General features: G+C 38.4%; 2 protein-coding genes across 4 annotated transcripts in view; one reads left to right on the top strand and one right to left on the bottom strand.

Moving 5' to 3' along the window:
• Positions 1-73: 73 nt before the first annotated feature.
• Positions 74-21,529, top strand: Ap3m1 (adaptor related protein complex 3 subunit mu 1). Its single transcript, XM_003473805.5, has 9 exons — positions 74-348; positions 7,969-8,244; positions 9,500-9,671; positions 12,567-12,704; positions 14,490-14,575; positions 15,339-15,472; positions 16,802-17,009; positions 18,704-18,848; positions 19,228-21,529. Exons 2-9 carry the CDS (start codon positions 7,972-7,974, stop codon positions 19,326-19,328), a joined length of 1,257 nt encoding a protein of 418 aa, XP_003473853.1. The 5' UTR covers positions 74-348; positions 7,969-7,971; the 3' UTR covers positions 19,329-21,529.
• A 1,198-nt stretch (positions 21,530-22,727) lies between these two features.
• Vcl (vinculin) overlaps positions 22,728-26,161 on the bottom strand; it is a 104,640-nt gene continuing 101,206 nt past the window's right edge. For all 3 annotated transcript variants that reach the window (XM_003473804.5, XM_013156645.3, XM_003473803.4), the window contains one exon: positions 22,728-24,935. In XM_003473804.5, the coding sequence (XP_003473852.2) occupies positions 24,789-24,935 (147 nt within the window). In that variant the 3' untranslated portion in view covers positions 22,728-24,788. The remainder of the gene's footprint in view (positions 24,936-26,161) is intronic.

The following is a 26,161-nucleotide window of genomic DNA, read 5'->3' as shown; positions in this document are numbered from 1 at the left end:
TCTACCCGCTCGCAGTTATAACGCCCCGCCCCTTAGTGATTCCATTTACCCTACGGGGCTAGGCTGCTGATGAGCGCCTGAATCCACATAGTGCAAAACTCTCCATTTTTCTAGATTCTGGGTGATCAAGATGAATTAAATCCTTTACCTCGGGAGACGCTTTCCTCTAATTGAGCGTCTTTCCGCTTATTTAATCTAACACTGGAGGCCGCACCGTTATCTTCAAGGCTGTTCGTCAGGCAACCTATTGGGCACTCCAAGTGCGGGGTCCTCGCGGCCTTCTCTGCCGCTTCAGCTTCGGTCCAGAGAGGCCCCGCCGTCAAAGCCCTGACTTGCCCAGCTGTCGGGGTGAGTGTGAGCGTCGGGGAATCTACGCACTAGAGACAGCTCAGAAACTGGGGAGTAGGCTGGTAGCTGGTGTTCGGAACTCCAGCCTGGGCCCTGGAGCTGCTGTGGACCGGGGCCGCGCCTCCTTCTGCGCCCGGCCTTCCGGACTGTCTTGCAAACTGGGCCGGAAGGGAGCAGAGCACCTGGACCCAGTGTTCTGAAGCCCTTGCCCCGGGAGGTCGAGCTCACTGAGCTCTCTTTTTGTGCTCAAGCTCTTGTCACGCTCTGTGAGCCTGAGTACCAATGACTTGATTCTCAGCCCTCAAGGATTCTGCCTTGGAGGACAAAAACCTTTGATGGGTTTGAGCGGACGTCCTGTTAAAAGATGGTACCTGTCTGAGCCTGGGGTGGGGAATACAGTGAGGAGGGTGTCACGGTTCTTCAAGAGAAAGGTGACCGGGATCTAAACTGAGGAGATGGTAGTGAGTATGGAAAAGCAGTGAGTAATGTGGCGGCTTGTGGAGGATTTGTCTGAAGCTGAAGTTTGCAGCCTGCATGGTTGAAAAGGTGGTATCACTTTAAAATTAGGTGCTGTCACAGGAACTGCAGTTTTCGATTTATCGAATTTGGAACAGTGGTTTAGTTGGAGGTAGATTAAAATAAGTAAATAAAAGTTTGTCAATTAAGCCACGAGGAAACAAGGTGAGAGCCTACGGAGTGAAGTTTCTTATACTAAGAAGCATCAGTTTTGTTTTGTTGAAAGCTATTAAAGACATAAGATATTGAAAGGATCAAAAAAAGAAGTTTAAATATGAGAAGCATTTGTGTTTGATGTTTTGTCACTGCCCTCTTAAGAGAACTGTTTTAATAAAATCAGTTACTGAGGAAAGATTGCAAGTGTAGGCTAATTCGTCATTTGAGGCATTAATATTTCTGAGATGAGAAAAAGGCTTGAGACTTCCTTTGTTTTAATAAATACAAGCTTTCTGCTTAGCAGCAAAAAACAAGCAACCAGTGTATAAAAGATAAGATCCCAGAAGAAAAGGAAGAGAAAGGGATACAGACTACAGAATGATTAATTTTGAAAAGAGATAGCGTACACTTTAAATTGAGATCATAAGGCAAAGACCAGATGAGGTGAATGAAAATCATCAAGAATTTATGTATGTTTAGTAGGAAAGGTCTCTTGATACCAGATTAGTTTTTCCTTACAGAATCTTTGTTGTGTTTTGTTTCATTTTTTTGGTACCGGGTATCAAACTCATGACCTCAGGCTTGCCAGGCAAGTGCTTATGCTGCTGAGCTAAATCCCTGGCCCCTCCTTATAGAATTTTGAGATGTTGAGGGTTCCTAATCATTAGCAGTATTACTATTGGAGTTCCTTGCAAACTAGGTATTTGTAAACTACTCAATAATCTCTCAATTCATGAGTGGTAAGTAGTCTAGAAAGATGAAACTCTTCCCTCTACAAATGACCTTCCTTACTGTTCCAGAGAACACAGGAGCCATGATCTTGAAACAACCAAATACACAAATCTCCTTCTCTTCTATTTGAAGAGGAAAAAATATTCTTCATCTTATGAAGTATTCCATTTACTTTATTTATTTATTAGTTTTTTGAGACAGGGTCTCACTGTGTACTTCAGTCTGACTTTAACTCAGTATGTAGCCCAGGCTGCCCTTAAACTCACAGCAATCCTGCCTCAGCCTCCTTAGTGCTAGCATTATAGGCATGCGCTACCACTCCCAGCCATTTTCTATTTTTGTAGGTTAAACTCTTAGTGACATTTAAAAGTATTTACTACCCCAGTTTTACAGAAACAGATAACAGCATTCTAGTTATTAAAAGCCAGATAAATAGTGTAGTTAGTTTAGATAGGCCTTTGAACTCCCTATGTAGCCCATGCTGACCTCAAACTTACAATGATCCTCTGCCTCCCTGAGTACTGAGATTACAGGCGTATGCCACCATGCCTGGCTGGGAATGTATCTTACTATATAACAAAATTTTCAAAATTTAAATACACACTGCATTTCTTGATCAGTCCTCTTATACCTCCATTCTGTGCCCTTTAGTCCTAAATACACATTTTCCAAAGATATTTTTGTGTTACTTGTAACACACATTTAGTAAACAACATTTAGTAAAGAAATTTCACAAAGTATTTAAGATATAGTCCGAGCTCTTGTGAGACTGGCTATAAACACCATTCTTTGACTCAAAAGGTGCTAGGAACAGTAACAACAAAAAAAGGTAGGCATAGTAGTGTATTTCTTTCCCAGAAACTTTATTAAGGTAATGAAAAAACTGCAGGTTTTCCTTTTTTTTGGGGGGGGGGGCTGGGGATCACACTCACTACCTCATGCTTGCCAGGCAGGCACTGAACTAAACCCCTAGCCCCAAAACTGTAGTTATTGAAAGCATGACAAATAGCTAAAGAAGATAATTTACACTACTTCGTATGATATCATTTAATTATTATATGTATTAGGGAATGGGTCAGAAAGGAGAAATAAACTTTCTTATTATAGAAGGTTAAAATAGATTTTAAATCTAAGCACTAAAGATAACAACAGTAAATTTATTGGACTGGTATAATTTGCTGTATTCTGAAACTTGGACCGTTGCCAATAAAAACAACATTGGTGAAACTTTCCTGGAAAGAATTTCTCACTGGCTTAAAAGGATGAATAGAGATCTGACCCTAAAATAAGGAAACTACAAAGCCTCTTGCAAAAATAAGCAACTCTGCATCTGATATGATGGCACATGACTGTAATTCCAGCATTCTGGGTGGCTAACATAGGAGCATTACAAATTCTAGCCACAGCCAAGGCAGCTTAGCAATTTATATATTCATCATAGTGACAAAAAACTTTATTTGAAAAATACAAGGTTGGCCAGGTGTGGTAGCTCACACCTGCAATCCCAGCACTCAGGAGGCTGAGGCAGGAGGATCGCCATGAGTTCAAGGCCAGCCTGAACTACATAGTAAGACCCTATTGCAGAAAAAAAAAAATGCAGGGTTAGCTTGGCATGGTGGTATACACCTGTAATCCCAGCACTCAGGAGGCTGAGGCAGGAGAAGCACTGTGAGTTCAAGGCCAATTTGGGTTACATAATGAGTTCAGAGCTAGCCCAAACTACATAGTGAGACCCTGTCTAAAAAGACCAAAAAAAAAAAAAAAGGAAGGTAAAAGAATATGGGAGAAACCAGCTCTACAAAGCGAACTTGGCCAAAGAGAAAGAAGAGGGTAAAGGCAAAAATGAAAATAGTGCACTGCATTCAGATGCAGGATGGGCTACTATGCAAATTTACACAGGATAGTGCAGTTTAGCAAGACCCTGTCTCAAAATAGTAATAAAGGACTGAAGGTATAGATGAGTGTGAGGACCCGGATTCAATCATCAGTGCCGGAAAGACAAGTGAAAGCAGCACATTCACTGCAGTGCCCAGTGTGGTAACCACTAATCACCTGTAGTTACATATCTAGATTCAAATTAAAGTTAAAACTCCAGCCAGCCACAGCAGCATACACTTTAATCCCAGCACTTGGGAGGCTGAGATAGGAATATCACTGAGTTAGAGGCCAGCCTGGACTACATAGTTGAGACCCCCATCTCAAAAGACCAAAACTAAGGTTAGAACTTCAGTACATTGGTTGCATTAGCCACAGTGCAAGTGCTCAGTTGCCACATGTATCTATTGGCTACCATGTTGGTCAAAACAGATAAAGGACATGTCCATTGTAAAGACCCTGTTGCTCTCTGCTTAAGTAGAACCTGTTATTAAGAATAAGTCAGGTAAGAGCAGGAGCTCAGGCTTCAAACTGATGTAGGATTGTATCCCAGCTCTCTCACTGTGTAATCCTAAGTAACTGACTTAGCATTTTGAGACTAGCTTATTTGTAATGTAGGTATAAGAGCAGTATTCATGGTTTGGCCTTGTAAAAACTTAATGAGATAACATAGGTAAATGCCTACCATAGTGTGTGATTCAACATTTTAGATGTTATTCATTCATTCGTCCTTATTAACATTTTGAGTATAGCCAAAGGATTAATTTTTGCAAAAGATACCATATTCCATAGCTCATCCATCTGAGGTGCTGAAAGCTGGGTCAGTGTTTTAATATTTCAGATACACATTTTATTCCAAGAAAAAGGGGTATTAGTAAAAAATTTAGTTACTTTTTTTTTTTTTTGGCGGTGCTGGGGATTGAACTCATGACCTTGTGCTTGCCAGGCAGGCACCTACACCACTGAACTAAATCCCCAGTCCTTTAGTTAGATATCTTATTACTGGAAATCTTACTTCATTTAAAAAGTGAAAGTTCATCAGCCGAAGTTAGAAAGTCGGTAGGTTCTGTATAACAATTCTATGTAATCTTATGTCACTTACTATAGTAATACAAATAGAAATGTAAGACAGACACAAGACAAACCTACTAAGCATCGCATCTGACCAGATGAAATAGAAAAATTTGGCAGGTCCCAACCCTTGAAGTGTCAGGATTTATTGCTGTCAACTCAAATTGATTGTTTGACTAATAGAAATGGCTTTAACAGAAAAACATTTTTTGTTTCTAATAAACAAGAACCCTAATACCACTCATGCTATATAAATACAATAATTATTAAAACATTTTAGTACTATTGGTAACTGTTGAATATTTACCAAATGAGAAGGGAAGACTATTACCAAATATTTTTAGTTAACATCTTTTTCATAAAATAAATGACAACTGGGTATAATGACACACACCTGTAATCTCAGCACTTGGGAGCCTCTGACAGGAGAATCGTTGCAAGTTTAAGACCAGCCTGAGCTACATAGTGAGCTCAAGGCCAGACTGAACTGCATAGTGAGACCCTCTCAAAAAGACAAATTACTTCTGAAAAGTATTGTCAGGTCAATGTCTTTCTTAATATTTCAACAGAATTGAAATGATTGATTTTGGAAATTCTGTTTGGAATTTATCATCATGCGTAGAAACTGTTCATCGATTTTAAATTTTTTCTCCTTTATCTGCGTTTATCATACAGTACTATTACTTTGAATGGTTGGACCACGAAACAACAATTGATACCAATGCTAACCCATCTAAAAGATAAAACAAATTGTGGAAATTAGACATTTTTCCACTGTCCCTCATACTACCTGGAAAATAAACTTTATTTGAAACATAACTCTTACAAAAAATAATAAATCATAATAAAAACACCCAGTGAATTAGCACAAAGTGGGCACAACATGTAAATATCAAGATAAGGAATTTAGAATTACCAGCCCTTTAGAAGACCATGTTCCTCTCAGTTCCTCCCCTCACTCTTCTGTATTTTCTTTGTGGTTCTGTGACTTGAACACAGGGCCTTCTCACGGAGCCATATCCCTCCCCTTATTTTAGTTTTTCATTTTGACATTCAGTCTTACTAAGTCAGGAAAAAAATTATGTGATTTTTTTTAATCTTATAAATTAGTTTTTCCTGACCTAGGACAGCATTAGGAATTGTGGTATAGACACACCTTTACATTTGGCTTTGTTTCTTCAGCATTGTGTTTGTAATAGTCTTCTGTGTTAGTTTCATATAGAGTTTGCTTCATATAGAGAGTTTTTTTGGTTTTTTGCTACTGGGGATTGAATTCATGACCCCACACTTGCCAGGCAAGCCCTTATGCTGCTGAGCTCAATCCCTAACCCTGTTATTATTTTTTTTTTAGATAAATTACATTCAACTTGTGATCTTGCCCTAACCTCATAGAATGCTGAGATTACAGATATGTGTCACAGTTTTTTTTTTCTTATTTGTGCTTTTAGTATCATAACTTTAGAAAACAATAAAGATCAGTTCATTTTTTGGTCTTTTTCGTTTTTATCAGTACCAGGGATTGAACTCACGACCGCACACTTAGCAAGGAAGGCGCTTATGCCGCTGAGCTAAATCCCCAGTCCCTTTTTCCCCTAAATTTTATAAGTTTAGCTTTTATCTTTAGGTCTTTGGTGTTTGTGTTATTTTTTGTGTAGATTATGAGATGAGATCCAGCTTCTTTCTTTTGGATGTAGAAATCCAGTTGTCTCAGCACCATTTCTTGAAAAGACTATTCTCCAAGTGAATGCCCTTGACTCCAAGTGGAAAAACATTTGGCCATAAATGTTTTTGTTTTTGTTTTTTATCTTTTGTCTTCTTGAGACAGGATCTTCCTATGTAGGCCTTCAGCTCACTTTGTATGTCTGACTGATCTCGATGTACCTAGGATCCTCCTGCCTCAGCCTCCTCAGTGTGATGACAGGCGTGGCTTTTTCAGTTTTAACTATTCATGATGGTCTCTTTCATTTCCGTTAGAATTTTAGTGTTAATCTGCTATTTCCCACCCAAAAAAGTCATCTAGGATTTTAATGATTCTGTAAGCCATTTTGGAGAGTACTGCCATTTCAGTATTGAATCTTGAAGTACCTTTCCATTTCAGTATTTTTAATTTCCTTCAAGAATATTTTAACATTAACTCTGTAAGTCTTTTACTTTTTGTAAGTTTATTTCCTAAATACTTAAATCTTGTTGATGCTGTTGTAGATCAAATTGTTCTCTTAATTGCATTTTCAAATACTTAATATCGGTATTTAGAAATATAGTTGTTTTTGTATTCTTGTATCCTGTAATTTTGCTAAACTCACTTATTAGCAGTAATAGAGTATTTTTGTTTTGTGTGTGAACTCCTTAGGATTGTCTATATAACAAGATTATGTCTTCTGAATACAGAGATAATTTTACTGCTTCCTTTCCAGGGGACCCTTATGTTCCATTTTCTTACTTAATTGCCCTGGCTAGGACCTCTGTTACCATAGTGAATAAGAATAATGAAAGCAGACATTATGTTTTATTTGTTTTTAATGCAGTACTGGGAATTGCATCAAGGGCGTCACACATAGCTGCAACCCCAGTCCATTTTTTATTTTGAGACAGGGTCTTGCTTAAGTTATCCAGGCGAGACTCAAACTTTTATGATCTTCCCACCTCAGCCTCCTGAGTGGTCTTGCTCCATTAAAAATAAGGCCAGGTGTGGTGGTGATGCATATGACCCCAGCACTTGGGAGGCTGAGGCAGAAGGATGTTGTGAGTTCAGGATCAGCCTGGGCTACAAGGTGAGCTCAAAGTCAGCCTGAACTGCATAGCAAGACCCTGCCTCAAAAAGGAAGAAAAACCCACATGATGCTAAACTGATATTTTCATGGATGTTCTTTGTCAGGTTGAGGAAATTTCTTTGTAGTGTTAGCATGAGCATGTTTTTTCATAAAAGAGTGTTGGGTTTTGTCAAATGCTTTTCTTGCAGCTTTAGAAATGATCATTTCTTCTTAGTCTTTTATTAATAATATTGTACATTACATCAATTGGGTTTCCTGGGTTAAACCAACTTTGTACTTTAGGAATAAACCTTCTGTGTTACCAAATTTGTTTTGCTAATGTTTTGTCAAGGATTTTTATATCTGTACTCTTGAGTGATATCTGCCCTTAGTTACTTACGTTGTTTTTGTCTGGGTTTTGTGTGTGTGTGTGTGTGTGTGTGTGTGTGTGTGTGTGTGTAATCCAAGGACACTTTGTGATCTATTAATAAATTTAAACCTTTTTTTTTCCCCCACACAGAAAATGATCCACAGTCTGTTTCTCATAAACTGTTCTGGTGACATATTTCTAGAGAAGCACTGGAAAAGTGTTGTGAGCCAGTCTGTCTGTGATTATTTCTTTGAAGCTCAGGAGAAAGCTGCTGATGTTGAAAATGTACCACCTGTCATTTCAACACCTCACCACTACCTCATCAGTATCTACCGGGATAAGCTCTTCTTCGTGTCTGTCATACAAACTGAAGTGCCACCTCTCTTTGTAATTGAATTTCTACACCGAGTTGCTGATACTTTTCAGGTTGGTTTACTCATTGGACTTTTCTAACTCACTCAAGTTAGTGAGAGGGAGACACATGGTTATAAGTCAGCCAGCCGTTAATATATTTTTCTCTCTCTAAGCATAAATTCACAAACTTTTTTTCTAGAGTATACACAGTGGCATACAAGGCTACTTTGTTCACTTTTATTTTTCAATATCATACAAACTTCTCATCAAGAATAATGTCCTGGGGCTGGGGATTTAGCTCAGCGGCATAAGCACCTGCCTTGCGAGCAGGCAGTTGTGAGTTCGATCCCTGGTACCGATAAAAAAGAAAAAAAAAAAATTAGAATAATGTCCTCTGTGTACTCTTCTTTGGAAGGTCCTAAGATTTTTTGAATATAAACTCTTCTATGTTTACATTTAATTTTTTCTCATCTTACTGAATATACCATTTAACCACTTATCAATTCACTTATTTAGATATAAGATGACCAAAAGTTACATATTTTTTGTTCATCACAGGAAATTTTTAAAATGACAATTTTATCAGATTTATTCAGTACAAGAATCAACTGGTTGAAATGACACCTACCCAAGCAAAGCTTGGGATAATCAGTATGTAAACAAATGCACTGCTCAAGTGACAGTGGGGTAAACAGTTAAGTGGTTAAAACTTAACTCTGTGTTTTGGGATGGTTAATCAGGGCAAGTGAAGTCTATAGCTCACAGTCATTTAATGTTTCATCAATTTGTGGCATAATATGTGGTGGTAATTCAGTTCAATTTAAAAATATTAAAAAGCTGAGCGTGATGGCGCCCACCTGTAATCCCAGCTCTTAGGAGGCTGAGGCATGAAGGTGGGTGTGAGTTTGAGACAGTCTAGGCTACAAAGTGAGTTCAAGGCCAGCCTGAATCACATAGCAAGACTCTGCTCCAAAATGACCCCACAAAATAAAAACAAAAATAAAAGTATTTTTTAAAAAGCCAGACATGGTAGTGTATGCCTATAATCCCAGGATTTGGAAGACTGAGACATGAGATGTGCCATGAGTTCAAGGCCAGCCTGGACTATATAGTGTGACCCTGTCTCAAAACAAAAACAAAAAAAAAAAAAAAGAAGAAGAAGAATACTATTAGGAGTGTACAGAGGTGGGTTCCCCCCTCCTTTTTTACATATTTCTAACATCTTATTGAATGACTTATGCACTATAAGTTTGTTCTTCAGAATGAAAAGTATTTAGCAAACCCTTCTTCATGCATTCTGTTGTGACTGTTATTAATATTGTGTTAGGACTACTTTGGTGAGTGTTCAGAGGCAGCAATTAAGGACAATGTGGTCATAGTATATGAGCTCTTGGAAGAAATGTTGGACAATGGATTTCCACTGGCTACTGAATCTAACATTTTAAAAGAACTGATTAAACCACCAACAATTCTGCGTTCTGTTGTCAACTCTATTACAGGTAAGATGAAAACATACTTTATGCTAAGAACTAAACAATTAAAACTTTATGAACAGTTTATTTCTGCCTATTATATAGCATTATTGAGGTGGTTCAGTTTGGCCCAAATTAAAGGACTAGTAATGTTAGAATGGATACATACTTCATTTTTCATTAAAAGAGGTCAGGTCTTAAATGATAAAGAACTTTTGGTTATTATTTTGTTTATTAGCTTTATCTGTGAAATCACAATTTTGAGCCCACAGCTTAAACAGCTTAGGGATTTAGTAAGAAGCAAGACCCTGTGTCAAAAAAGTGGTAGAAATATAGCTCAGTGCAGGGACTTTTGGTTTGATATCTAGCACTGCAAAAAACAAAAAAAAAAAAAGAAAAAGAAAAAGAAAGTTTATGCCAGTTAATCCTAAAGAAAATAGTGTATGAGTCCATTTAAAAGACAGTTTAAGCCAGAGATAGTAGTGTATGCCAATAATCCTAGAACTCTGGGAGGCCAAGGCAACAGAATCCTAAATTCAAGTCCTATCTTGAGCAATTTAGCATACACACTGTCTCAAGATAAAAAGGGTTAGGGATGTAAGTCAATGTGAAGACTGTGGGTGGAATCCCTACTACCATCAAAGAAATAAAGATGGAGGGAGAGAATTTAGTCTACTTATAGGCTTGACTTTTAATACTTAAAGTAGCATTACAGGGGCCTAAACTGTAGCTCAATAGTAGTGGCCCTAAGTTTAGCATCCAGCACCATAAACAGATAAAAATAGCATTATGTAATTGGCATCGTACTGGTATCTCACAATGCCTAGAAAATTTAAGACTTCTCTACAAAATCTCTCCTGATTTTGTTTTTTTGGGTTTTGTTTGTTTGGTTTTGAGACCAGGTCTTGCTATGCAGTTCAGGCTGACCTTGAACTCACTTTGTAGCCCAGGCTGGTCTCAAATTTGCAACAGTCCTCCTGCCTCAGGCTCCCTAGTGCTGAGATTACAGGTGTGTGCCACCATGCCCAGTCTAGATGATACATTAAAACAAGAAAAAATAGGAAATTAGTCTGTGAGATCTCATGTATTATGTGTCTTTCACTTGTGTTACAAGTTTCCAATGGATTTATTTCTTTTTTTTTTTTTAAAGCCAGTTAAATTTAGCAGTGGGGGGGTGGTATACCAACTTTAGTAACACTAATGTTAATAAGTTCTGATAACCCACTGCCATCAGACCAGCCCAATGGATTTATTTCTTGTGTATAACTAGAAATTCGGTGTATCCAGACTACAATATTGCTTTTTGTTGTTTTTTTGGTACCAGGGATCAAACTCAGGACCTTGCACTTTCCAGGCAGGTGCTTGTGCTGCTGAACTACATCCCTGGCCCAAACAGTATTAACTATAAAATGTTAACAAGCAGTTCCATACTTTATCGACAATATAATGTAACATTGGAAAGTTACATAATCGTAAATGGGGGGGCACAAAACAAGTTATTCATAGTAATTATATAAATATTTATAAAGAAAAAGTTGTAAAATTTTTACAGTGGTTATTGCCAGCTAAGGATATATGTGATGTTTATTTTTCCATTATACTTTTTAACTTTCCAAAATAAACATGTATTTTACAGTTAGGAAAATGTTGCTAAAATATGTAACATATGTATATTTATATAACAGATTTATCAAGGATATATAGCCCAGCAGCACAATGTGAGGTTATGAGTTTGATCCTTGGTTCCAAAACAAATGGATTCATTAGACAATGTATTATGAAGTTTATAAAGTTCAAAAGAATGACTCACTAGATGATATAATTTTTTCTGAACTGTAGTGGGCAGCCTTCATATAGGACCCTAGAGAATCAGTAGACAGCACAAAGTGAGGGAAGAATGAGTTTGTTTGTTTGTTTGTTTGGGGCAGGGGTTGAGACTCCCAAGTGCCATGATTACAAGCATGTACCACCATGCCTAGCCCCACAGCTGTAATTTTAAAGTGCTGTATTTTAGAGATGTATTTATTCTAAAATAGAAAATAGAAAACAGTGCAACCTATTTATGAGGGAAAGGTTTAAGGAAATATTCCACAGCATAGGCTGAAACAGGAAGATTTCCAGGAGTTAAAGGCCAGCCTGGGCTACATAGTGACTTCAAGACCAGACTGAACCACACAATGAGAGATTGTCTCAAAAAAAAGAAAGAAAGGAAAAGAAAAAAAAAAGAATATACCATAATGATAAGTTTTGATAGAAAGATAAATTTATTTTTAAACACACTTTTGTGAACTTTCAGTTTTTTGTTTTTTCAGTGAGGCACAGTGTTTTTGAATTAGAAATGTAAAATTAACCAAAAATTTAAATAAATCATAGTTAAAGGATATATGTTTTAGATAAACATACATACATACATACATACATACATCAGTTTACCAAAAGTTAGCCAGCCTGATAGGAAAAGGATAGAGTGTAGTATGTTCTTTATCCAGTTATTTCACTGATGCCTGCTGACCCATGTCTCAGGTAGAATTCAGCTGAATAGCACAGGTCCTATTTATCACTTTGTAATCTCAGAGGAGGAATTGTTTTGGCACCAGGTTTTCTAGCAGTGAGCTTTTTTTATCATCAGTGGCAAGAGGATGAGATCCTGCAGTTGAACCACTCAAATTAGCTTAGAACACCAACAGGCTAGAAGCAAAAGATAAGTAAAGCACATTTATCCTGGTTTGACGTACACAGCCTGCATCTGTCTTCTAGAAAACTGACCATGTTAGTATGGATTCTAGAAACTATCCATAATTTTAATAAAGACAGCTCTAAACATGGCAGAAACATCTAAATGATTCTTTCTGTCTTTTGACAACCGCATTTTTGATGAGTATTTTACACATCAGTTGTGCTTTCTTCCTTTCCAATTTCTAGGCAGTAGTAATGTAGGGGATACGCTCCCCACTGGGCAGCTGTCCAACATCCCATGGCGCCGGGCAGGAGTAAAGTATACAAACAATGAAGCCTATTTTGATGTCGTTGAAGAAATAGATGCAATTATAGATAAATCAGGTAATCTTTTTTTTTTTTTTTTTTAACCATAGACTATAGACTTGATCAGGTAATCTTGTGTATGCAGTCTTATGGGGAAAAAATATTCAGCTGATGTAAGCAGAATAGAAAATTGAAATCTCTTGGCAGTGTGATTTTAAGAGAAATGCATTCATTCATTTTCTAATGGTTGGACTGGGGTGTATAGCTCAGTGGTCGAGAGCTTGTCCAGCACACACAAGGCCCTAAGTTCAGTCCCCACTACCACAACATTTTCTAATGGTTTATAAATCCATTTATTTTGCTTGGGGGTTAAATACAATCAGACATTTGTTAATTAGGTCTCAAGATTTCTTTAAGCCAGTGCTTTCCCTCTGTACCTGTCCCTCTTGCTGTTTTATTTATTCTAACATTGTGTGCTAACCATATACCATATTTTTGTTACTAATTTACATACAGTACTTTTAATAGATTGCTTTCTGATTTCCTTTTAATGAGACAAAATAATGACACTCTATTAGAACCCTAAAGGACTAAGGTTGTGTGTAGCTCAGTGATAGAGCACTTGCCTAGCATGTATGAGACCCTAGGTTCAATCACTAGTACTGGGTTCAGTCCCATATTTTTTACAGACAAAAACTGAGACTCACAAGGTTCAGGGACTTGTTTACACAATTAATTGATTTATGTGATGGTGACTACTGTGAATTATAGTGAGTATCCTTTCCATTATAACATTCAAAAAATTTAAAACACAAAGATCCACCACAAATATTTTAGGTTTTGAGATGACTGTGTGGCTCAGTAGTTGGGTACTTGTCTGGCATGCTTGATACTCTAATCCTTACCACCATAAAAAAAAAGTTTTCTTTTAAATTACAATCTTGCAATCAGGTGTGGTGGGGGACACCTATAATCCCAGCACTTGGGGGGCTGAGGCAGCAGAATCACCATGAGATTGCAGCCAGTCTGGGCTAAGTAGTGAGTTCAAGACCAATCTGAACTACACAGTAAGACCCTGTCTCAAGAACAAAAAAAAGGTCGGGGATTTAACCTGCCTGGCAAGCACAAGGTTGTGAGTTCGATCCCTGGTATCACAACAACAACAACAACAAAAAACCACACACACATGAATAAATCAATTACAATCCTCCATCTCAGAATAACAGATCATGGCTCCTATTTAAGAGTTTACAAATGGTTTAATCCATTTCATAAGAAAACTGCATTTTAAAATTCTGTTATACTAAAATTATACCTCATAGTCTTAAAAGATTGACCCTAGGGGCTGGGGATTTAGCTCAGCGGCATAAGCACCTGCCTTGCAAGCAAGCAGTCATGAGTTTGATCCCCGGTACCGATAAAAAGGAAAAAGACAAAAAAAAAAAAAAAAAAAAAAAAAAAAAGATTGACCCTAAAAAGTTTGATTTTCCTGAAAATTAGTATATCCCATCTAAAGGCTAAGTACAGTTAGACTAAGCCACTTAATGAGATCCTGTCTCAAAATAAAAAGGGCTGAGGATGCAGATAAGTGCAAAGGGCCTTGGTTCAGTTTCCTGTACCAAACACAGGTGCATACATGCATACACACACAGTCATATTCCAACCCCTTAGGTACAGACATTAGCACTCATTGAGAAAACTGTCTAAATGATGTAATGAATCCTTCATTCACCAAACTGTTCATAGAGGTGCAAAACTTTGGTAAGTATGACATCCAGGAAGTAGCTCCATCACTGCAGATATGGTGATAGCTATAGCAAAAAACCAGATTCCATTGGTGGTATCACCCCTTTCTTTCTTCAGGATCTACAGTCTTTGCAGAAATTCAAGGGGTCATTGATGCGTGCATTAAACTATCTGGAATGCCTGATCTCTCTCTCTCTTTCATGGTAAGTTGTTTTTTTTTTTTTTTCATGGTAAGTTTTATTTTCCTGTTTTATCTTCTCTTGACTGCTGAATATGTATGAGGTACTAAATAATAAAAATGGAGATGTCTGTATCCTATAGTGCAAAGAATTACCTCAAAAATATTCTTAGCACCCCTTTAAAAGGTAATAGTTTATAGCATAGTCTTTATGGAAAGGCTGAAGAAAAATCTTTAGTTTTGTAGAAGTGGCCTATAATTGGCGAGTAATTGGCTTTTGCAAATCTCCAGGGTCATTTCTCTGAATAATTACCTGCTTTACTGGTATATAGAGGTACTGGACTTCTGTATTATTTTAGACTCACCATGCCACACTGCCTAGAAGAATTAAGTGTGTTCTGGTTCTGTCTCTGTCACATGAGTTTCTCCTGACTTTAGGTTCTTTGAACGTGTTTTATCATCTGTGAAGTGGATATTAGTACTACTTGGTTTTTCTTCCTCATAGTTACAAAATATCAAATAAAATAATGTAAAATATAAAAATCTACAAACTAAAGCATACTAAAACTGTAATTAACTTTTTCTTTTTTTTTGTCTTTTTCATTTTTATCAGTACCAGGGATCGAATTCACGACTGCCTGTTTGCAAGGCAGGCGCTTATGCCGCTGAGCTAAATCTCCAGCCCCAACTCTTTTTTTTCTTCAGGGACCATATTAATTTCTTATATCTGAGTAGCATGGTCATATTCATTATACTCTGAAAATAACTGTCTTCTGTTTTTCTGGCAGAATCCAAGGCTTCTAGATGATGTCAGCTTCCATCCTTGCATCCGGTTCAAGCGTTGGGAATCTGAAAGAGTTTTGTCATTTATTCCTCCAGATGGAAATTTCCGTCTCATTTCATACCGTGTCAGCTCACAAAAGTACGGTGATATATCTACTAGAATCTGTCATCATTTATCAGTGTGCTGAATAGAACTTACCTTTCTCTGTTGCACTCTGACAGTTTGGTACTTGAGTTCATTGTTCAACCACGGCTCATCTGGAGACTGAGAACTGGAGAAAATATCTGCCTAAAATAATCAGTGTAGCTTGACTCTAAGCATATAGATGATAATGTAACCTATCACCAAGAACAAGCATTATAAACTGGGCAAAATTGTACAGTTATAATTTTCCATGATATGTAGCCTGTGTGCCTCTGTGCAGAATGAGAGAGAATTTCCCCAACATACTCACCCACTCCCATCACTCTCTACGTTGAGTTTTAAAGGAATACATTAGCATTATAGGTTGTAGGTAATTTGGCCCTGCCAGAAAGCAGGGGCTGGAGAGGTAGCACAGTGATAGAATTCTTGCTTAGCATGTGCTTACCAAGCAGAACCCCCCACCCACCAAAGACTTAGCTGGACGTGGTGGTGCACACCTATAATCCCAGCACTGTGGGAGGCTAATGCAGGAGGATCACAAATTTGAGCCCACCTGAGCAACTTGATGAGACTTTGTCTCAAAATAATAAAAAGGGCCAGGGGTATAGCTCAGTGTGAAGACCCTGATTTCACTCCCCAGTATCATACCCCAAAAGAAAGAAAAACTCAATAGGAATTATTTCTTGGCTCTTATAGGGAATTTTTTATTTTTTGTTTCGTTTTGATTTGGTTTTTGTTTTTGAGACAGGATCTCACTATATAGCCCAGGCTGGCCTTAAACTCACAGCAGTCCTCCTGCCTCAGCCTCCCTAGTATTGGGATTACAAGCATGTGCCACCATGCCTGACTTCACAGGAACCATTTTAGTACATTTATAGTATACTTAATTCTTTTGCTTTTTTTTGGTATCAGGGGTCAAATTTATGACCACATGCTTGCCAGGCAGGCACTTGTACCATTGAGCTAAATCTCCAGCCCCTAGAATATTTAATTTTAAGTTAGTTTTCAGTGAGATTTTATTCATTTTTTAAAAACTAGAGACATTTTCCCCAATTGCTTGTACTACAATTAATCTTTTAAGGTTTGTCTTGGTTTGTATACTTCATTTAGTTCCTAGCACATTGTTACAGAGTCTTGTGCTGTGCTCCCCACCCTGCCCCTGGGTATTGATGCTGAGTCTGCAGTTCTAAGGCACAGCTCCCTGCTGTGGAATTGGAGCCTGGGTCTGATAACCTGGACTAAGCCTTTGAGGCCACCTCTGGAGCTATCCTATATGAATTAATTGTATATCTGTGTGCTTTTGCATTTTTCTGTCTTTTTTAGTCTTGTGGCAATACCAGTATATGTAAAACATAGTATCAGCTTTAAGGAGAACAGTTCTTGTGGCAGATTTGATATAACAATTGGACCAAAGCAGAATATGGGAAAAACTATTGAAGGCATTACAGTGACGGTTCACATGCCTAAAGTTGTGCTGAATATGAACCTGACACCAACACAAGGCAGCTATACATTTGATCCAGTCACCAAGGTACAGCCACTTCAAATCAAGAGTGAGCAAGTGTTTCTGCAATCTGTTTTGTGACTGGGGATGGGGGGGGGGGGGCTTGGTGTCTTATTTAAAAGTAAAATTCCAGTGAGCCCTAGAGAGCACACTGCCATTTTGTCGCCAGCTTTGGAAGGAATTCTGTATCTGCTACTAAGCAGATGAAGACAGATGCTTGCTGTCCTCTTTCACAGTGCACAGTACTCATCCACTGATTATCCACAGGCTTACTTTGTTAATGGAAAAAGAAGACAAATCCCTTTAAAGAGAAAAAATATTATGTGATTATAAGAAAATATAATTTAAGTTTTCAATAGAAATTGACCACTAAGACCAAGATTTTTTTGGTTTTGTTTTAACTTAAAAAAAATTATTTCACACTCTTCCACTCAGGATAATGCCTAGGAAAGCTGCTTCCTTACTGTTAGACATGCTTCTAGAAGAGAGTTTTCAGAGAATTGTAAAAGATGATTTTCTCTTAGCTTCCTGCTTGAATAAAATAAATGGTTGTTTTCAACAGCAGAATCATTGAACTGCTTGACAAAAAGGCATATTTTTAAAGTCATAGAATGTTAAAAATCATCTAAGATGGTTCCTTAAGAATTCAAAGAACCTTCCTAGAGGCCACAAAAGACCAAGCAGAGGAAGTTGCAGATCTCTGAGCCTTCTATCCTAGCTGTAATATAATTGCTTCATTTATAATTGTTTCAGTTATAATTTCCTTCCTCTATTGAGCTTCCACCCAAAAAAATGATTCCTTTTGAACAAAGGATTCCACACCTAAAGGTTTAAAAATACCATCATAAAAAGTCAGGTATGACAGTGCACTCCTGTAATCCCAGGACTTGGGAGCTGAAGCAGGAGGATTACAAGTGCGAGTCCAGCATAGGCTAATAAGTTTAAGGCCAGTTTGGTCTACATAGTGAGTTTGTGGTCAGGCTGAAAAAAAACAGCAAGACTCCCCCAAAAAGGGGGATGCGGTACAACACATTTACAATCCTAGCACCCTGAGAGGCTGAGATAGGAGGATTGCAAAACGTACCCCAGAGTGGTCAACTTAGTGATACCTTGTCTTAAAAACTAAAATGAAGGGTGCTGGGGATTTAGCTCAGCGGCATAAGCACCTGCCTTGCAAGCAGGCAGTCGTGAGTTCGATCCCCAGTACCGATGAAAAAAGACAATAAATAAATAAAAAACTAAAATGGATAGATGTAGCTCAGTGAGGTGTGTGGGGTCATACTCCCATTTTGCAGGAAACAGCAGTAGAGTCATAAAGGTAAGGTAATGGGAGTATTTCAGTTTGCAGTCATGTAGCCTTGGGTTCAAATCCTACCTTTTCCTGTAACCTGTGTGACCTTAAGCAAGTCATGTGATCTCTTTGAGCCTTAATTTCCTTAAGTGTAAATAGAAGACAAAATCTACTTCAGGCTTCTATGAAGTAACATTGAATTGGTTAAGCTTAAGTGCTGTATTCAAAAATAAAGTCTCATTGTCCATTGTTACTCCCCCCACCCAGAGTCCCAGAGCTAATTAATGGTAAAATCTTTGTGGATACCAGGTCTCTTGTTTGCAAGACACTGCTTTTTGTGTGGAAATTTATGTTGTCTTTGAACCTTATCTTTTGAGTATTTGTCTTTAACAAATGATTTAGATTGGTTTTGTTTTTGTGTCTTTTTAAGATACTAACATGGGATGTAGGGAAAATTACTCCACAAAAACTCCCAAGTCTTAAAGGACTGGTAAATTTGCAGTCTGGAGCACCTAAACCAGAAGAAAATCCAAGCCTCAACATACAGTTCAAGATCCAGCAACTTGCTATTTCAGGTAAGGATAAATTGGCCTGGGTCCAAGGGTAATTGAGTTTTACTATGCTGTATTAGAAAAGTAAAACAGCCATTTCTGCTCCAAAAGAGTAGCAGGTCCAGTTTGCCTTTTACACAGTTCCATGGGGCCAGGACACCGTATTTCACACAGCATCTCTTATTCCCACCTTCATTTAAATGACTCCAAAAAGGAGTCATTCCTATTCACAGAAAGTAGAATTAGTCTTAACATGCTTTGCCCACATGGACACCTGAATTAAAATCATACCCCACAGTGTAATAATTCACGAGTGGTAGAAGAAACACTGGTCAGTGTCACATTTACGACAGATACTGTATTCTCATCAAAATAATAATTTGTTTCATTCTTTTTGACACAGGCTTGAAAGTAAACCGTTTGGACATGTATGGGGAGAAATATAAGCCATTTAAAGGAGTCAAATATGTCACAAAAGCTGGAAAGTTCCAAGTGAGGACATGAGAAGAGGCCAAAATTCCTCAAGATCCGTTTGTTTTCCAAGTGTCATTACAATTTATTACTATTAGGTACCAAGTGGGTGGGAATATATATTCTCCTTAAAGCATATGTGTCTAGTTACACACCACTAACAGAGGTTGCTTAGTAAAGTTCTTAAGGAACTTTAAGCTAAGAAAACTTTTCTAATGACTTAGCTTATTTTATATCTTTTCATTTAGGAAGATTTTGGAACTGATTTCTTCCATGGGGGGTACCTGCTGGATGCTGCACACTGTAAAGGCCGAAGGCCACAACGGTAACCTGTCTCCTAAAGCAAGCCAACTGGGCTCATCCAGCAGGAGCAAGTCGTAATCTGTTATGTGTCAGGTGCAGCCAAATGTCATTACCTTCTGATCTTAGCCGTCCCAACAGTACCGTCCTAAAAGGAAATTCCCCTACCCAAGAAGTTTACAGAAACTGCCTCTTCAAGTGTTTGCCTTATTCAGCTTTTCACTTATGCCATTAAGCAAGCACTGTAGCAAAAGCCACTCCATACGGCCCTGGCAGGGAGCACCGCTGCTCCATGCTCCATCCTCACTGTACTTGGTATTGTATTTTTTATAAATAAGATTTTTATGTAAAAGCTCAGATTTTGATTTACAAGAAACTTGCTGCAGTAAATGCCATCTCAAGTTCGTGCCACCACTTCAGCTGTTAGATAGCACAGTAAAAATCATTTGTATCAAAGGGGCAAATGCTTTATAAAGGTAATAAAAGGGAACACTTCTGCTTTTAGGAAGTTACTGCAAGCACAACTGTTGTGCTTTTAAGCAAATTAAAATAGTAAAAAGAGAAACCTTAGCCATCTTCATGTTTTGTAATGCTTTATCCCACAGCACTAGTCAGCCTGTCTCATGTCCCAGCTCACAAAAGAAGGAAACTGTCTGCCTCCCTGTCATGACTCCTTCTGTTTTCAATTTTTTAATCTTTTTTTGTTGTTGTTCTTAAAAGATTGAATTTGCCTGAATCCCTTTTCCTTAGGGAGAACTCTGTTTCATATTATGTGTGCATATCAAAGCTGTAGTAACAGATTTCTTTCTGAAACTGTTGTCAAAACTGTTTACTGCAGTACTTGAATGTCTCCACCATCCTGACAGGTACATGGAAAAGCATTAAGTTAAGGCAGAATTTAAGCAACATTTACGATACCATATTGATCATCATGCCTATATAGTAGAATCTTTCCCTCAGTTCATTGGCTTGGTAGTCCTTACCAGCTACTTTACCTTATGTGGCATAAAGAAATGGAGGAAGACTGAGGGTTATAATCTAGGCGCCTACGGTTCCTGTTTCTTGTTCTTAAACTGTTAGTTTTAATTGTTCCATTCTTCTTTCATTCTTCTCAGCTTCTCACTTTCTTGCCCCTTACCATACTAAAGGTACCTCTTAGACTCATCCAGTTATTAGTGGTAGGTGCATCCACTTTTTAGCATTCTTACTTTTGTTTGCCTTGGGTATTCAAGCTGCCTTCATTTGCTATTTATCTGCTAAGAGTAACTGTTCCTGGCACATGAGTGCATCACAACACTTGGGAGGCTGAGTCAGAAGGACCTAAAGTTTGAGGCTATCCTGGGCTACATAGCAAGCCTTCATAAAAACAAAAATAAAAGATCACTTGCAGTTTACTGATCTCTATAGTAACTAATCTCAAATTGGTAGCTAAAATTAAAATGTTGCCAAATATTTAATCCCTGAACCTAAGATTGTCTAGTTCATCTGCATTTACTAATTTTAATACCTTACTCAGTAGAGTTCTTGTCTTAATCACAATCAAAACATTGCTTTTTAGCTGGGCATGGTTCTGCACTTTGGAAGTTGAGGCAGGAATATTGAGCCACAAGTCTGAGGCCAACCTGAGCTACATAATGAGTTCAAAGCTAGCCTAAATTGCATTATGAGACCTTGTCCAAAAAAAACTGCTTTTCTTTCTGTAGAATCTCTAATGTTAGTCATTTGTATCTGCTGTCCAGTCTTCCTCCTATGCTATTTTTTCTTACATCCAAGTAGAATGTATGCCAAGAGCCCTTTGCTTCTAGCAATTTCTAACACATCCAAGTAGGCTATTTCTTTTACAATTAAATTATTATATTTATTAATTCGGTAGAATCTAATGAATCCTCTCTCTGGCTCTGGCTATATTGTCAATAAAAAGATGAAAGCAACAAGTTGGCTTTTCTTTTTTAACTGTTGATTGCAGTGTTCTTAGATGGGCAAGGCTTAGTGTAGTAGAAAGCTGAACATGGTCAGATTTTCGTCTGTATCATCACACAAGGTGTGAACATTGCTGCAAGGCACTTCAAAGTGCTCCTCTCCTAAATGTCACGTGTTCACCTCCCTTTATACTCTTAAGCATCACCCTCCTGGTTACAGACTTACGAGAGGTGATAAAAGCTACCTTCCTTAACTACCACCAGTATATCTTGTGAATACTCAGTGAAATTAGAATATTTTTAAGCACTGAGTTCTAGCTAATTCAAGAATAGTTTTTTTTAAATTCTTAAGCAACTCTAACAACAAATAAAATAGATGCTTATTATCCCTATGAAGACATCCCCATCATTTTGTTCAAAAGGTATTCATGTGCTAGGTTCATTCCTTGAATGGTGCTACAGAAGAACTTTTGGAATATGCTGGTCTTACTGTCCTTAGAGGTATCTCATTTTTCAAAATAATCAACTATAATGCAGCAGGAAGGTAGCGCCAGGAAACGTGTGGTGAGCAGCAAAACTGAGACAGTGTTAGGGATTGCTCAGCTACTTCAGCAGCCTTGGACATTTCCTTTGAATCCAAGCGGATGGGATCTGCCTCTGTGGTTGGAAACTTTTTGGTTAAAGCAGTCATCAACACTAAATATCACTAATGATTTCAGATCTAGAAGACCAGGCAAAGATAGCTGTACCCAAAACTACTCTATCCAAATCCATCTCGCTCCTCTCTTTTAGAGCTTCCTCAAGCACAAGTACATCCCCACAGGTTAGCTGCCTACCTCAAAGCCCTGGTGGGGCCCCAGGCAGCCTTGCTACTATTCTGTGCTAGGTTTTACAATACAAAGAAATGAGCCTGTGCTAATGCTGTGTTGTTCAACAAGTTCAGCTTTTTAGGGGACAGTGATGGTCACCACTAATAGCCAGAATCTTCTAAGACAAAAGACTGTTTCATCCAGGGGTGATCTGCATCATCTGGCTGCTTTCTGCCTGCTGTCACCCTCACCATTCCCACTCCTCCGAGTGTGTAATCCCCAGAGTTATCCTTATCACCCAGATCTTTGTAAAGTAAAGATACTTTACATACTGTTGATTTTTACTTCTTCCAAAACCCTCACCTAAGTTTTTTTCTAAAATAATATATCCATCATTTAGAGCATTATTTATACAAATGCATTTTATTTTAAACAGAACAAAAGAGGCAGAAAATATTTGCATGTAACAAATCCTAGCTTATAAATGTTTGTTTTTAGTGGTAATATCTCAAATCATTCAGGGATTTTAAAAATTTTTTTATTGAATTCTTTACTGTGTCTTTCATTGCTAGTAGAGAAAAGCATCTGGCATAAAGTGTAAACCAGTGTCCAAAACACTGGGGAAACTTAGAAAGCAAATATGACTTTTCTTATTTCTTGAAGTAATCTTTAGTAAAACAAAACTTGATCTTTGGCATAGATTCATAGTTTAAAGGCATTAATATTGCATGTATATCAGGTAAGCAACTATACAAATATGCTAAGGTGAGGGCCTTGAAAATAATCTTTCATCAGTTAAAAAGAAATATAGGAAGCCTGAGTGTACAGGACCAATTTAAGACAAGTTTATCGTTTGATGTTGGGATCTTAACACACATTGAGGGTGAGAAGGAAGGACATTCAGACAAGGGGTCTTACTCCTTTCCTCATCTACTTCTGGGTTTGTGAGGAAACAGTTTCATATACTGGGGAATGCTTAAACAGCAGTGAGAAATGCAAAAAATAGAAAAAGTTGCCTTCTCACTTTGCTTTAATAGGAAACTTTCCGTGGCAATGGTTAAATATACTTATTACTCTCTTAATCAGTTATATTTACGAGAGGATACAGGAGCTTGATTATGTATGTGTGGTGGAAAGGAGGTAGAAATTAGGAGGAGTACTTCCCATCAATTTATCCCCAGCAGCACCCAAAATTATTCTGCAGATACCCCTCTCCCTTAAGTATCCTTCAAGACAGTATGCCCTTTCCATTAAATACTCTTAGGTGGAAAGCAGTAATTCTCAAGACTGAATTTCAAAACAATGAGAAGGATCTTTCAAAGTTACAGATGAAGCCAGGTACCATGGAGCACCTCTAGTCCCAGCTCCTGGGAAGCTAAGATATAATGATCGCTTGCTCTAGTTCAAGACCAATCTGGGCACTAGAAGAAACCCCATTTCAAAATAAAAAATTACAGACAAACACACACCTACATACCTTTAAAATCTTGTTTAGGAAAGATAGAAGACTACAAAAGCCAGGAGACATGATCTGGTTAAAAATTAAATGCAGCATTTCAGCTCAGAAAGAACAAATAGGAGCTAAGAACGAATGATAAGGCCTCCACATAGATCTCTGCAGGCAGTGACAAAATATAGACCGCCTGGGCGTAGCCCTACTAGGAGTGCAGACAGGGCCACCCCCAGGCTACTCTGCCCCTCCAGTGGCAGAGAGCACCAGAACATACAGTGTGTTTGAGGGATGGTTACCTGTGAGAACTTGGGATGGGAGGCTTCCCTAGGACAGACACTGGGATCATCATAAAGATAGAACCATGTAGTTCTGTGATTTCTTCCCGACAGTGAATTTGGTTTCATACTATTGAAAACCAGAAAAATAAAATTGGGAAGGGCAAGAAACGGGCTGGGATTCCTCAAAGACTCTCTCTGCAGCAGCAAAGTTTACTTCTGAAAAGGGGCCAGGTAGCACAATAGCCCAGGGAAGGCAGGCTCAGCAGCAATAAGGGAAGCCCAAAACAATTTGTGGAGGCACAGTGATTTTTCTTAACTGACTTGCTTGGGCCCTGGGTCTTGGGAGCCTGAAGAGGGGCATGGGGGCCAGTGAAAGGGAGGCAGGGAGGGCAGTGTTCCCTAGCAAAGGGCAGAGCAAGGTGTCTGGCTAGTGTTCACACTTGGATTCTGAGCTTATGTGAAATCCATGGCTAGAAGAGACCCAGTCCTCCTATTGGGATAGAGTGTGCATGAGTATAACCGTGTTCAAGAATACAGGGTTTATATGAAGATACATTTCAAAGTGTCCATGACAAAAGAATATAAATGTTTTGAAGAGGCCCTCACTCCTTCCTGATCCGTGAGGCCAGGATGTAGCTTTCAAACCCCGACACGCCTGAGTTGCTCGTGGAACTCAGATTGTTCTCCTTCTCTTCAGTAGGGGTTTCTGGACCAGCAGGAGGTGTGCTAGGTGCCTACTGGTACCAAGGAGTCTTTCTGACCCAGCGCAGGGTAAATCCAGCATCTGTTCGAATTTTGATTGAAGCAGCTTCTGCCTCTCGCACAGTTTCCTTTACAGACTGCATGAGGTTCTGAGCATTGTGAACCAGCATCTCTGTAGCCTGTCAGTAAAGAAGAACCCCGGTTACTACAGTCCCTGAGTTAAAGTCCTGTCTCTAAAGCAGAGTTAAACCAGGAGCCGACTCTGGTTAACCCCACTTTCACCTGCAGCCTCTATGTTTGCTCACATTACTGGTGAGCTTTTAGCACCAAAAGCACCCAGAACTAGACCATAGCTGACTGTGTACCGTGCCCTCTGTGTATACTCTTTTCTGATATTGAGATGTCTTCTTCCTTTAGGACTTTCGCTTTATCTGAAATATTTTCCCCCAGGGACCCTAAGCTTCCCTATTGTGTCTGTCCTTCAGATCTTTGTTTAACTATCGCCTTTCATATATTATAAATCACAAATTACTTTTCTTGTTTTGTTTTGTTTTTTTGTCTTTTTCGTTTTTATCGGTACCAGGGATCGAACTCACGACTGCCTGCTTACAAGGTAGGCGCTTACGCTGCTGAGCTAAATCCCCAGCCCACAAACTACTTTTCCAACTCCCAGCATTACTCATCTCTGGTTCTTCATTTTTCTCCATAGACTTCATCATCACTAATTCTTTTGTCTTTTTCCTTTTTTTTATCGGTACCGGGATCGAACTCAGGACTGCCTGCTTGCAAGGTGTTTTGGTTTTTTGAGATAGGATCTCACTTTGTAGCCTGGGTTGGCCTAAAACTGGTGGCAGTCTTCCTGCCTCAGCCTCCTGAGTGCTGGGATTATAGCTGTGCACTGCTGTACCCATCCGTCATCACTAATTGATGTACTGTATGTTTTACTTAGATTGTTTAGAGGGCTTTTTTGTTGGTTTATCTGTCTCTATTCTACAAGGACAAAAATTTTTGTCAGCTTTGTTCACTGTTGTTTCACAGTGTTTAAGACAGTGCCTGCCACAGAGTAAACATTTTATAAATATTAATGAAAAAAAAGAAACATACCAAGCAACCAACTGCCCTATAAATCTGTCATCTAACTTACTACCTTATAAATGTTGGCAATCTAAATTAGTCTTCCAAACACACAAACTTAAAGGATTAGAATCATGTTAGTATTCTGCTCATAAGAAGTCTTAGAAGTTAATGGTTCTTTAACAACTCAGTAATTCTTTGTTTGGTTGGGATTGTTTTTGTTTTATCAATACTTACGACTTCCAACTAAAGCCAGACACGGTGGCACACATCTGTAATCTCAGCACTCAATAGGCTAAGAAGGGGATAGCCCCAAGTTTGAGGCTAGTCT

The sequence above is a fragment of the Cavia porcellus genome, unplaced genomic scaffold, assembly GCF_034190915.1.
Source record: "Cavia porcellus strain 051 isolate PalLab524CR breed Dunkin Hartley unplaced genomic scaffold, mCavPor4.1 scaffold_28, whole genome shotgun sequence".
Lineage (NCBI taxonomy): Eukaryota > Metazoa > Chordata > Mammalia > Rodentia > Caviidae > Cavia > Cavia porcellus.
This window is presented reverse-complemented; position numbering and strand designations above follow the sequence as displayed.

Bases quoted from the DNA above. Each gene is read 5' to 3' on its own strand.
- Ap3m1 (XM_003473805.5), top strand. From the start codon at position 7,972: ATGATCCACAGTCTGTTTCTCATAAACTGTTCTGGTGACATATTTCTA. The intron at 9,672-12,566 runs GTAAGATGAAAA...TCCAATTTCTAG, and splicing joins TGTTGTCAACTCTATTACAG to GCAGTAGTAATGTAGGGGAT. The intron at 18,849-19,227 runs GTAAGGATAAAT...TTTTTGACACAG, and splicing joins CCAGCAACTTGCTATTTCAG to GCTTGAAAGTAAACCGTTTG.